Source organism: Anopheles coluzzii, chromosome 2, assembly GCF_943734685.1.
Source record: "Anopheles coluzzii chromosome 2, AcolN3, whole genome shotgun sequence".
NCBI classification, from domain to species: Eukaryota; Metazoa; Arthropoda; class Insecta; order Diptera; family Culicidae; genus Anopheles; species Anopheles coluzzii.
The window spans coordinates 121630071-121642673 of NC_064670.1; the positions used below are offsets into that span (position 1 = coordinate 121630071).

A 12603-nucleotide genomic window follows, 5' to 3' on the forward strand; every position below is an offset into this window, starting at 1 on the left:
TCATTTGCAAACACACAATTTTCCTTCGCTTATCCATGTTTATAATCAATATATATGTATATATTTTGTTTTTCTCATCCAGCGCGCGTTTTTTGTCTTCTCTATTTCGTTTCCTTTTGTTTTCGTTTATTTGTAGCATATTTTCGGTTCGATTTTGCCTTCGTTTTACAATTGTTTTCCTAACACGTTTACGCCTGTTACCCCCTTTCACACCTTTTCTTTTTCACTTCTGTGTTTTTGTGTCTTCTCGTGTGAATGATTCGGTCAATTCGTGCAACAGAGTTTATAGATTACTGTTTTCTTCTTCCTATTTCTTCACTTAATTCCTGCCGTTTTGTTTGCTGTCACTATTGTTTGGTAATGGTTAGTTGCTAGTTGCTTAGCACGCATACAATAATGGCGCAGTGTGCTCTTTAAAATGGGGGCCTACAAATAAAGTGTACTTATCTATTGTTTTGTTTTCCTCCTCCTTCTTGTTCAGTAAAGGAAATTGGAGTGGTTTTTCTGTACACAAAGAAGAGCGCGGTTTTACTGTAAGAGCTGTGTGCTTGTTGTTGAGTCTGTCTGGTTTGTGGCGCGCGTGTTTGCTGCTGCTGCTGCTGAGGTGTGTTCCGATCGACTAAGACTTTTGCCCGTTTTCCTTAAGCATTGAAATAATTTTCATATAATAGATAACTTCAATCGCGTTTTCATGCAACTAACACGCTTTTTTGTGTCCTTTAAATGAACGCATCTGCCCACACTGTGATATACAAAGGGTGTGGGTGTGTGCTAGCTTTGCTTTACTCCAATTGATTAATCGTTTTATGTGCGCGCGCGTGTGTGAATGTGTTCTTTTTGCTGGCTTTTTCCCCCGTTTAATTTGATGCCAGTTTGTTTTAACTTTGAAAAGATGCATTCTAATCTCTTCTTGCCAGTGCCACACTTAAAGGCTCACAACTCTTAACAGTTGCATTTGCGCTGAGCTTTGCTGCTTTTACTTCTCCCAACGCTGCTACTCAAACACATTATCCCCTCTCCTACTCTCCCGATGTACAATCGCGCGTATCGCGTGTCCCGGTTTTTCCCCACCCACTCAAATAAATCAAACAAAAAACATCGCCCACTCTCTCACCCAAAACACAATTAGAGAAAAATTAAACAAGCTCGAGCTCAAAATAAAGCGCCGCTGCGTAGTAGGATGGAGCTCTTGCTTTTACCTTTTTTTCTCGCCAAACAACTCACCCGGGCCCACGATGGAGGACTATCTACAGGACCTGTCCCGCAACGCACCGTGGAGGGGGGTTAAAGTTGGGATCAAATATATCACAGTTGGATCCAGAACTAGGCAGCGAGGACACCGCGCGTACGTCTCCTCACTGCTTCTGTTCAAAATGGGTGTTGTGTCGGAATAGCTGCTGCTCGTCCAAGGGGAGCGGGGTGCGTGTGGGGTGTTCTTGATGGACAACTAAGTCATCCCCAGCATCACCACCACGACCACCACCCGCCAGCCAGGAGAGTCTCTGTTCCGCACTGTTTCGATTTTCACTAACACATTGTCGTTTCTTGGCCCCCCGTTACTCTCTCTCTCTCCGCCTCTTTCCTTAAACGAGGGGGCAAACGATCTCGGGGTTGGATTTTGCGTGCTGAAGAAAAGCACGAACCACCATCATCAACCCCGTTGCAGGGGGAGGGAGGACAATATACGCTTTGCGATTTTTTTCAACAAGTATTTAAATAACAGTTACGCTTTTAGTACATCATCGTATATGCTACGGGGAGCTGCTGTGTTATAATAATAGAGCTTTTTTGTATGTAGTTTTTAGGCGACATGTCGCGCTAAAGTCGTTTGTTTCGTTTTTAATTGTTGATGAGTTCCAGTGCACTCGCCTTTAAATGCGCTTTTGCCGCTAAGGCAAACGTACCTAACTAGTCCTTCACTAACTCTTTTATTCCCTTTCCTCCTGTAAACTCTCTTTCTCCTTCTAATCTCTTTCTATCCTTTTACTCTTTACGCGCACACACACAAACACACACGCACACTTATTCGGTGTTAAGGAGATATTAAAGCAATCGAACACTGGGCGAACAGTAATAGTAATAGAAGAAACAAACAAACAAACAAACCACTATGATGATTGATTATGAAGAAATAAGCGTAAAAATATGCATGCACACACACACATACAGACACGAAACTGCTGCGGAATCGATCCCGAGTGCTTTTGGGGTCCATTATACGCGATCACCACAACCGATCACCGCTGATCGTGTAAAGGACGTGAACGTTTTATCGAAAGAATGTTGTTTACATACCAAAAAGCGTCTTCGGCAGCGGGAGGAGAACAACCCGGAACCGAACTAAGAACCGAAACCCATCGTTCTTCCGTCTTCTGAACCAGAGAGTGGTGGTGCTCGTGTATTGGGAGAGAAGTGGTTGGGTTTATTTTGTTGCCACTTTTGCCTCTAGCGAAAGTGGGACGTGGGTAGCAGTTAGGCGGGCTTTTTTAAATTAGCGTTCAGCGTGTAAGCGCACTGTGTGTTAAGGATGTCCGTGTTGTGTAGCAACCGAGAGACCAAAGGGTGTCCCATGGAGCCATCGCACCGCTACACACTGCAAGGGGGGCGCGGGGGCGTTTTGGCTATTTTGCATGTCGTCGCTGTGCTGTATAACGGCGGGAAGTGGCAATTACTGTTGCTTCTGCCCCGTAAAGCTGAAGGTGGTCGGTATCTGATGCTGCGTGAACTGATATCCTGCGGGGGAAGAAACCACAAAAAATCAATGGGAATTAATACATAACAGTGACGGATCTTCCAAACGGGGGCATATCTCACTTACCACCGCTCTTTTCAATCTCTTTCGAACGCTTCGTTTCCTTCTTCTGGTTTGCCAACACGAGCACCTCTTGCAGGTTCTTTCGCTCGGATGCGTTCAAATTTCTGGTAAGCATCGTATACCAGGTCGGATCCGTGTTGGGGAGATCTACGGAAGGATAAAGCAGAAGCATAACATCATTGTTCCATAAAAGAAGTCTTTGAGCAAGGGCAACTTACTGTTCATAACGTCCTGGAAAAGAATGTACTCATCGACCGCGTTCGGGTTTTCCTCATCGTCCAGCGGCGTTGTGTAGCTTTCCAGCGCTGTTTCATCGATTTCATCCGCATCGTCATCATCATCGTCATCGTCGTCCTCGTCTTCGTCCGAATCGGCATCCTATAGTCATAAAAAAGAGAGCCCGTTTTCCATGAAACTTCCCTTAAAACAAGTAGTCCTGCTTCCTTCTTCGCACGCACCTGAATCGAGGCAGAAATTTCAAACCCGGCCTCGGCCCCCCGTTCCTGCACCATCTTCTGCATGTTCTTCAAGTACGGGCTCATCTCATCCACATCGTCCTCGTCGCTCGACAGCCCATCCTCCAGGTCTTCGCTTTCGTCCTCGCTCTCCTCCTCCTCACCCTCAGAGGCACGGGCAGCATAGGCACGCTTCAGGCCGTCGAAAATCATCAGCATCGTGGGAATGATTTTGTCCGGCAGCTCGCTCAGCACGGTCGGTTTGCGTTCGCCCAGCGACAGCAACGTGCACAGCCCGATAATGCACAGCTTACGATCGTGAATGCTGCAAGGTGGTTTGAGTACATAATGAGGTGTTAGTTTGGTATAAATGTAGAAGAATTATGATGACAAAAACAGGACCCTTACCCAAGGAAACAATCGTAATCGTGCAGCCACTGTCGGATGAAGTGAGCCGTAATCGAAGAATCGGGCACCGGAATTGGGATCTTTTCCAAAATGTCTAACAACAGGGAAGGATTGTAGTAGATCGCTGCAATAACCACCTGTGTAATACAAAGGAAAGATTGCCATCATTAAAGGGTTTACAGGGTTTTCCAGGAGTACTCATAGCTGTGTTACACTTTATTGACTCTTTATTACGTGATGAATTGTAATGAGAATTGGACTTGTTGGACAAATCCAATTAGAATTCTAAGGAGCTTGCCCAAAACGGGTACTATAGCGTCCAAATTCCTGAAGATCACTTCCTATCAGAAAGAGTCAAGGAAGTGTCTCACAACTATGAGAACCCCTGGAAAATCATGTATATCACAACACTTTCGAATAATTCCAACCAACCTGTAAGCACATCGTTCGCAGCTCGGACGTTTTCACCTCCCTCGTCAGTCGCATCAGTGCCAGCTCTACGAAGCTCGGTATGAAATCGTCAATGTGTCCCTTGCACTGTAGGATGATGACTTCTAGCAATTTGGCTGCACTACACTCCGACTCTTCCGTGGCGTTGCTGGTGAGGACCTGTTTAATATGAACAATTTTACCATTTATTATCTCCTCCGGATGTTTTAACTATGTTCATAAACATAAGCAAATTACACTCTTACCGACTTGCACATGTTGTACATCGCGATCACGTGGTTCTGGTTCGACAGGAAAGCGGGCGTATCGACGGTAATGTAGTTGTGCAGTGCTGGCATCATGTCGACAAAGTATTCCGCTCCATTCTTCTGGAAAAGCTGTGGAAATAGAGCAAAAAAAAACCAATTAGTTGCCGAAACATGATCACTTGACAAAAAAAGCTCCCCCCTTTACCTCATAAATGATTTCCAGCAGCTTCCACATGTCCGGCGAGATGCTCTTGGACGTCAGATCGCACACCAGCCCGAACGCTTCCTCGTAAAACTCGAACACGTTCTGCTGCAGCACGTGCCCGATCACCTGCAGCACGATCGGGTGGAGGGCGGCCAGCACCTGCGGATGCTCCTCCATCACCGCCAGCAGCGTCTCCATCGTGCTCAGCAGTCCCATCGCCGTAATCGCCTTCTCGTCCCCGGTATCGTCCGACTCGAGCACCTGGCTGAACGTGGTGGCCAGATGCTGACAGATGTCGAGCGCTATCGGCGGCAGCTGGTCCGAGTAGGTGCAGACGATCTTCTGCAGCACCGAGGTCAGCTCCTCGTTCTCCGTCTCGCGGATGATGCGCAGCAGCTCCATCGTAATGTCCTTGATCTGGCTCTCCAGGAACGGGGCCGCTTCCTCCTGCGAGATCAGGAACATCTGCATCGACATGGCCGCCTCCACCTTCACCGGCAGATCCTTGTCCGTGAGCAGCGCGTTGCTCAGGTAGCGCATGATCTGCTCCAGCACCTGCGGGTTCTTCAGCTTGATGTCGCTAAAGTAGTGCATCACCCAGCAGGCCCGCGCCCGCAGATGCCCGTGCGGGCTGGCAAACTCCGGAAAGACGTACTGCATCAGCAGCTGCTCGACCTGCTCCTTGAAAATCTTCTTCCGCAGCAGCACCTCCGCCAGCGAGCCGACCATATGCAGCGCACCGTCCTTCTCCTTGTGGTCCAGCCCGGGCGTGTTGATGATTTGCATGATGATCTGCATCACCTGCGTGAGGATGCCCTTGCGCGTCTTGCAGCAGTTGTGCAGCAGCGTTTCCGCCGACTGTACCGGCGACACGAAGTCATCGAACACGTCGAACTTCTTGCGAATGTACTCGATCGGGTCGCTCTCCCACAGCTCCTCGTCCGCGTCCGTGTACGACATCAGCGGGAAGATGACGTCCCGTATGATTTCCATAATGTGCGGCTTCAGCATCTTCCACGAGAACGCGTGCGACACCGCCGTCTTGATGTAGTCGAGCGTGTTGGTCATGACGCGCGGCGACACGTAGATCTTGTTCCGGTACTGGTCCAGTATCTTCAGCAGCACCATCAGCAGCCCGCTGGTGAACGTCTGCAGGAACCAGGTGGAGAACTCTTTGTACTCCTTCGAGATGACGTTGCCCGGGCTGCCGTACCGCTCGAACATGCGCAGTATGATGTGCGAGGCCCACTTCTTCGTCTTCCACGCGGGCAGCTGCGGCCGCTCCTCCTCCTCCATGTGGGCCGAGTCGGGCGCGGGGCGCTCCAGTATCTGGCGGCAGATTTCCATCCAGCACGCGAACACCTCCTTCGTGATGACCTCCAGCGGCAGCGAGTACTGCGTGAGCGCGTAGAAAATCTTCAGTATCTGCTTCTGCAGCAGCACGCTCTGCTCGGAGGGCTCGTTGATCACGCTCATCATGATCGTGTAGATCTGGGGCAGCAGCAGATTCATCGCCTCGGTCAGCGGGCCCCGCTCGGCCGACTTCTTGTACTCGTAGTGCTTCACTAGCTGGTACATGCACAGCAGCGCACCGTGCCACGCGTTCGGGTCGCTGTTCTGCAGGCACAGGCTCACCTTGTCCACCACCTGCGTCCACCGGCCCGGAAAGTCGTTCTTGATGATGTGGCTCAGGCAGAAGCACAGCTGCACCTTGATCACCTCCGCCGGCACGTGCACGATCGCCTCCACGATCGTGTCCCGGATCATGGCCCGGTCCTGCTCGTGGATCGCGAACGGGATCGGATTGCCGCCCTCCGCCTCCCGGTCCTGCCAGCTGCTGTTGATCAGGTTCTTCATGTAGATCGCACCCGCCAGCCGGACCGGAATCTCCAGCTCATTCTGCATGATCACCTGCATCAGGGTGGGCAGGAAGCCGATGATCTTGTGTACCTGTGTGTGTGTGTGTGTGTGTAGGTGTCATTTCGCACATGCGCGCGTGGGGGAAGAAAGAAAGAAATAAACCGCAACATGAGTCAACATGCTAATTTCAGCAACCGCCGGCACGCTGATAGTGGAATAAGCATACACCCGCCGGCGCGGCGTGATCGAAATTTGAAATTTATAATGCGTTCCCTCCCTTCCACTTCCTTTCAACTCTCCGATCGATGTTTAGCGTCTGTAAGGGAACCACGTGAGTGGATCGGATCATAAAAATCGACATCCGGTGGGATGTCATTGTATCACATTTTCCCGGTGCTGCTACCGTTACCGTACCCATCTTCGCTACGCAATCGGATAGCAGATTCAACGCACCAGCGGGCGCTACAATTTATGTTTAACAGCCCGCTTTTATGCAAATGAAATCGACCCACCGTTCTCGCTTGCTTCCGAAATGGTGGAAATTTATTTTCGGACAATGTTTACACTACCTTGGGGCCCCTGTGATAATGCACATCATCCCCTCCCCATAGCAACCGCCGATGGGCTGAAACTTGAAACCAACCGAAAAAGCTACAGAGTCAAGGCAATGCTGACCCATTTTCGGGTGAAGTAAGCGCAGGCAAACGGTGTTTTTTTCCACAAGGTTGATGATTTCAGTTTTACTACTCCTTATTCACCGAAAGATCAATTAAATTAATCAAAACTATCTAGCGCGGTTTAATTGCTTCTGCTCTAGGAACCATTCCACAAGGGCAGTTATTCTGATTTGAGCGAATGAATCATGCTGGAATGTGTGATGTGTGTGTGTCTGTGTGTGATTCGCATTCTCACGAGACAGACGAGAGCTGCGGAGCGCTATTCATTGTTCTATCGCGGTGTTCGCGCAGACGATCTAATTAATTCAATACATCTGCTGAACGTACGATACCGTACAATTTGTCAAGAAATACAAATTCTAGCTGGCCAAATTCATCACCTCTCCTCTACAATGTATTGGAGCTCGAAAACGGTGGACTTATTTTACCCCGAGCCCGTTGTAATGGCAACATCCAGTTCCGTGCTATGGGGCGAGGTTTAAGTGTTTGGTCAATGAATTCGTTCTTGCATCCACAGGTAGGCGGCAAGGTCTCGATGCCCTTGCCCGGTGGGTGGCAATGATGTGCCGATGAGGAGCACGATACTTCTACCAACACACCTTCCTTCCCTCCGCTCTCAGTGAGTCAGTTGTGCACGACACCGGGAGGAGACCCTTTTGCTGTGTGCCCCGTGTTTCAAGGGTAATCCTTGATAATACATTATTGTGCAATTTGTTTACAGCAAGGACAACGAACTTCGCTTCCATCGGAACTCATGTTCGCGTTTGCTGGCGATGCTGAAATGATTCCTCGGGGCAATTGCCACTGGAACGGGCGCTCCAGTGTCTCTCGCATGTAAATATTTTCCACCACCCTCAATGCGGTCTTCTCACCCTATCCCACACACGCCGGCCGACCGCCCGTCACCCTGGTCCACGTCGCCGCACACCACGTCGCGCGCGCGTCACACCGATGGATGTGAGCGTGTGCGTGTGTGCGCTCATCCGACGAATTTTCCAGATCCCTCACCACAGCCGGGACCGGGGCACACGGGGGTGTCGCGTGGCGTGTGCATGCTCTGTTCCGGCGGAAGATTGTTTTCGAGGGGTGGGGGGAGCATTATTATCACCTGATTCAGCTGCTCCTCGGCCTGCAATCGCTGAGCTGGGTCGATGGTGGCACGAAGCAGCTCGCTTATCTTGACGGTATCCATGTTGTTCGGGGCGGATATTACACGGGAGGGATGCAGCAGCACGGATGAACTAAGGAGCCGCTTCCGCAAAAATCACACGCGCACGCACACACACTCCAAATTACGGCAGCAAATGCACCGGCAAAGACACTTTCTTTCGCTAGCGTGACGACAGCTGCGGGTGGCGAGTCGCAGCCGATGCGCCGAATTATACGTATTTCCCGGCCGGTAAAAAGAAATTGCGAATAGCAGCACGGATGGAAATCACCGCAAATTGCAGACACGCGGTTTTAGCGCCGATCGTCGGTATGTCAAACGCGGGGTTTTAACGAAGATGTCATCAGATTTAACGAAACACGGGGCTGGTAGTTTGCTTGACAGAAAAGCGGCATTAAACAATTTTCTTGAATCGGTTGTGTTTTTGAAGAGTGAAATTCCTAAAATCGAAAAGTAAGCATTGAGTTGGTTCGATTGAACTCATTTTTTTGTTTTTCAAGTTGTATAAGCTTCTAGTTGTGTTGTAAAAGAGTCGTATTATAAAATGTGTCAATATAAATTTACTTCAGGTAAGTCATTAGAATGTAACATTGAGATAAAACACACTAAAATGTAATCCTTGCACAACAATAACAAGAATTTTGTTTAGCTAAACATGTCAAGTCGGTCATTGCTACGGAGGAACGGTTCCGATGAGAATCTAATCATTTCCAGAGCTTAAACCAGCTTAGGCGTCTAGCCAAATTCCCACCGGGTTACCCTAATTTTATTTGTGCGTGCCGTAAATGGGGAAGTGCAGGTTCTTGCCAGACTCTCTATCGTCTGATCTAACCACTTCCCGCCAAAACATTTATTCGTTTTCTTTCCTAAACCTTTACAGCAAACAAACAAACATTGTAGCGTCTCTTACTCCGTAGCATAACTTAAAAACACAAAGGAATTTTATTTACAAACACACAACAATACAACACGACAGATTAAAAAAAAAGCGACCGCGCAGCCCAACTGTTTACAAACTGCCAACCGTCGAACACGCGTGCTCCCCGTTCCCGATGCACGCCGCGTACCCTATCAGGTGTGGTATAACATTTTGCTCATACATTCCACCGAACAGATGCGACCACGGTCCGTACGCGAACAGTGCCACATCGTCGCCACCGTGCGTTTCGTACTTCATCGGCACCACCTTCGGAAATTGGAAGTCTCGGTCTTTTATCATCGACTCGGTAATGTTTGGCCGCTGGCCCTTCGGGCCCGGCACCGGCCCGCCCGGTCCGTTCGCGTACGCTAGCGTCGTGTACGGTTTCCTATCCCCGTCGCTGATCTGGCTGTTCAGGCCAAGAATGTCGTTCCCACGTGTCGCGTACCCCGACAGTGTCATCGTGTGCGAATGGTCCGCCGTCACGACGAGCAGCGTATCGTCCTGCGTGGTGAGCTGCCGCGCTACCTGCACCGCCTCCGATAGCTGTACCGTCTCGTCGAGCGATTTACGTGCCTTGGTGAAGTGATGGGCCAGATCAATTTTGCCACCCTCCACAAACAGCACGTAGCCCTCGGGGTACTTCTCCAGCGTTCGTATCGCGGCGTACGTCAGATCGCCCAACGTTGGATCCAAGTCGGGGCGGGCATCGAGATGAAACTTCAGATGGTCCGCCGCGAACAGGCCGAGCAAGTAGTCCACCTCGGTAAAGTTGAGCGCCATCAGCTCCTGCCGGTTCGACACGTACCGTGCCGTGCCGAGCGGTTTACCATAGTACCACTGGGAAATCAGATTAGCACCATCCATTCGCTGCCCGCGGATACCTTCCTCGTCTTTCATTGTACGCGGCAGGAACTTGCGACGACCACCACCAAGGATAACGCGAAACTGTTTGCCCGTGTCGCCGTAAATCAGCTGCGTGGCGATATCGGGACATTGAGCCGGATCGCCACCCGATCGCACAATATCGGCATCACATTCCCAGTCACGGTTGGAGGTATGGGCGTAGGCACCGGCAGGGCTGGCGTGCGTTACACGGGTGGTGGTAACGATTCCGGTTGCTTTGCCCGCTGCCTGAGCCCAGGCCATGATCGATTCGACCTGGTTGCGGGGATCATTGCTAGCGGCACAGTTACCATAGTTGACGGCAGCCGTTACACCGAGCGTTGCATAGTTGGCCTTGACGCCGCACAGATAAGCCGTCGAGGTGCAGGCAGAATCGGCTACCTGTTTATCCACACAGTACGTCTAGAAAGAGAACGAAAACCGACGATCAAATCATGATCCAGTCAGGTTGGTGGCGATCAACGCCTTATTTCACCATATTGTCACGTTCAATCGACGTGATTTTGTTGATTTATGTAAGCAAAAGTGTTGTAAATGATAATACACTGTTGCAGTTACAATCGCCGCCCCCGTATTGCCCACATCAACCGCGCACCAGCTTACCTTCACCAGACCAACGTCGGGAAACTCTTCGAACGACAGCTGGCTTTCCTCGCCCGTATGACCTTGCTGCTGCCCGAGATACATACGGCTGGCCGCGAGCGTCGGTATCGACATACCGTCACCGAGGAAGAAGACCACATTTTTAGCAATATTACGGTTCGGCTGTCGCATCAGGTGTTCCTTCAGCTTCAGCTGCGCCCCAATGTTCCAGTACTGAGCCGTCTTCTCGTACTCACCGGCCGACACGAGCCGCTTTTGCCGATGGTGCGCTTCATTGCCGGTCTCTTCCGGGGTGGAACGTTCCTCGGCAATGGTTGCTGCCGGTGGCGGATGAACTGCAATAAGCAAACACCGAACATGATCGTTTACTATCGATTGCCTGGGTGGATCACTTCGCCTTCTTCTAATGTGTGTAACAGCCCATGCGTGAGCGGGCTGCGTTTGCTCCGTAAATTGCTCCGTAATGCTAATGGAGACGGACCCGCCGCTCATACATACCACTTTCACTTTCGGTCACATTTGCGCTCGCCACTGCTCTTGGCTGTAGAGAATCTGCCGCACCGAGAAGTTCCAGTGCGTTAGGATGGTGGGGTCGGTGTACGGAGACGATCACAATGACTAGCACCAGTACGGTACGCGAACACACAAAACACTCTTTCATAGTGGAGCAGAACAGAATGGTGGCCTTAGTGAGGAATGGTTTAGCGATAGCAAGTGAGATCAATTGAATTTTCTAAGGATTTAGATCCTGCTTTTATAAGAACTATTTACAACACTCAATGGCGATCACCACCTGCAGCTTGGCTGCAAAAAAACGCGTGCTCGACGGATAGCTTCACCGGTACGAATTACGCTACCCCCAGTGATCGGCTACCTGTGGCTGATGCGCCCATCTGCTTCTCAGTCAGCTTCCGTAATGATATGGAGTCAGTCAGTTAAAAGGCACGTATATATAGAGCGTGGTGGTGGTGAGTGTTACATTTTAAAGGACCCGATTTGCTTTGTACGGCAACATCGGTAAGCCAGGAGGGAACTCTATGCTCGTGCCAGCATGGTTGGTGAATTTAAAGCAGTTTTCTATGATACAATTGCAGCATTATGCAACTTTTTTGTGTAAGTTTTTTTTTCGTTCAAGGTTTATTGGGCAATTAAGATAACATACGAATGAATTTTGTACCATCTGCCTAATGCATATTAGCTGCTGTGCTTTACCTTTGTTTTGAGATTTTACTTAGGACTTTGTTTTATTCTTTATATAAATATTGAAAACTGTTAAAACATAATGTTTTAAGCGACAATATAGCATAGAAGATTGCTCCGTTCAGACCGTTCAGAAATTTAATTAAAAAAAGATCGTGCAATGAAAAAAACCGATCTGAACGAAAGGTTAACGAAATATTTAAAATGTTGTCCAAGTCTACGTTCGTTGAGCCCAGTGTGACACGGGTTGACAGCTGTCAGTTGTGGGGCATAAATTGTTTGTTTTGAAATCGAGCATGTTCGTGGTTCTTGGAGCAACGATTGTGCGAAAGTAGAAATAAATGTGAATTATTCCATTTCGTGAATCAAAAACACTGCTGCAGGTATGTCATGACGATTTCCTATACGATAAGCATTGTTTAAGGGTAATAATAGCCTTTATTCCTCCATCAAACGAGGATGCAGTGGTTTTGGTTTCGTGCTCAAAATGTAATGAAAAGATCCATTTAAAGTCTTGTTTAAATCGTTTTAAATTGCTCACTGTGCTGTAAGTAATGTGTAAAGTGGATTGCAACACGATTTCCGTGTCCAATTGGAAGCAAACTGCAGCTGGATTCGTTCATACCGGCACGCTCTTCGCACCCATCCGGCAACGTAAACAATAAACCCTTGAAGCAGCAAGCGACACG

General features: G+C 49.3%; 4 protein-coding genes across 4 annotated transcripts in view; 2 read left to right on the forward strand and 2 right to left on the reverse strand.

Moving 5' to 3' along the window:
- Nucleotides 1-29: 29 nt before the first annotated feature.
- LOC120950572 (importin-7) lies at nt 30-8611 on the reverse strand. Its single transcript, XM_040368709.2, has 9 exons — nt 8227-8611; nt 4582-6531; nt 4374-4505; nt 4111-4287; nt 3679-3815; nt 3274-3595; nt 3034-3193; nt 2819-2962; nt 30-2733 (listed from the first exon to the last, which is right to left on the reverse strand). The coding sequence occupies exons 1-9, from the start codon at nt 8308-8310 to the stop codon at nt 2669-2671; spliced, it is 3171 nt and encodes a 1056-aa protein (XP_040224643.1). The 5' UTR covers nt 8311-8611; the 3' UTR covers nt 30-2668.
- A 482-nt stretch (nt 8612-9093) lies between these two features.
- Nucleotides 9094-11996, reverse strand: LOC120953013 (membrane-bound alkaline phosphatase-like). The gene is made up of 3 exons (XM_040372661.2): nt 11213-11996; nt 10715-11049; nt 9094-10513 (listed from the first exon to the last, which is right to left on the reverse strand). The coding sequence occupies exons 1-3, from the start codon at nt 11373-11375 to the stop codon at nt 9296-9298; spliced, it is 1716 nt and encodes a 571-aa protein (XP_040228595.2). The 5' UTR covers nt 11376-11996; the 3' UTR covers nt 9094-9295.
- A 287-nt stretch (nt 11997-12283) lies between these two features.
- Nucleotides 12284-12603, forward strand: part of LOC120949158 (klaroid protein) — a 175224-nt gene continuing 174904 nt past the window's right edge. The window contains exon 1 of the mRNA XM_049606370.1: nt 12284-12297. The gene's annotated coding sequence lies outside the window, so the exon portion shown is untranslated. The remainder of the gene's footprint in view (nt 12298-12603) is intronic.
- LOC120961691 (ribonuclease P protein subunit p25-like protein) overlaps nt 12353-12603 on the forward strand; it is a 28625-nt gene continuing 28374 nt past the window's right edge. Inside the window, exon 1 of the mRNA XM_040385645.2 lies at nt 12353-12603. The gene's annotated coding sequence lies outside the window, so the exon portion shown is untranslated.

What these genes read in the sequence shown, in the direction of transcription:
- LOC120950572 (XM_040368709.2), bottom strand. Translation starts at nt 8,310, where the DNA reads ATGGATACCGTCAAGATAAGCGAGCTGCTTCGTGCCACCATCGACCCA. An exon ending in TGCTGGAAATCATTTATGAG is followed by an intron (nt 4,506 to 4,581) that starts GTAAAGGGGGGA and finishes CTATTTCCACAG; the next exon opens with CTTTTCCAGAAGAATGGAGC. An exon ending in TGTACAACATGTGCAAGTCG is followed by an intron (nt 4,288 to 4,373) that starts GTAAGAGTGTAA and finishes CATATTAAACAG; the next exon opens with GTCCTCACCAGCAACGCCAC.
- LOC120953013 (XM_040372661.2), bottom strand. Translation starts at nt 11,375, where the DNA reads ATGAAAGAGTGTTTTGTGTGTTCGCGTACCGTACTGGTGCTAGTCATT. An exon ending in TGTGACCGAAAGTGAAAGTG is followed by an intron (nt 11,050 to 11,212) that starts GTATGTATGAGC and finishes TGCTTATTGCAG; the next exon opens with TTCATCCGCCACCGGCAGCA. An exon ending in CCGACGTTGGTCTGGTGAAG is followed by an intron (nt 10,514 to 10,714) that starts GTAAGCTGGTGC and finishes TTCTCTTTCTAG; the next exon opens with ACGTACTGTGTGGATAAACA.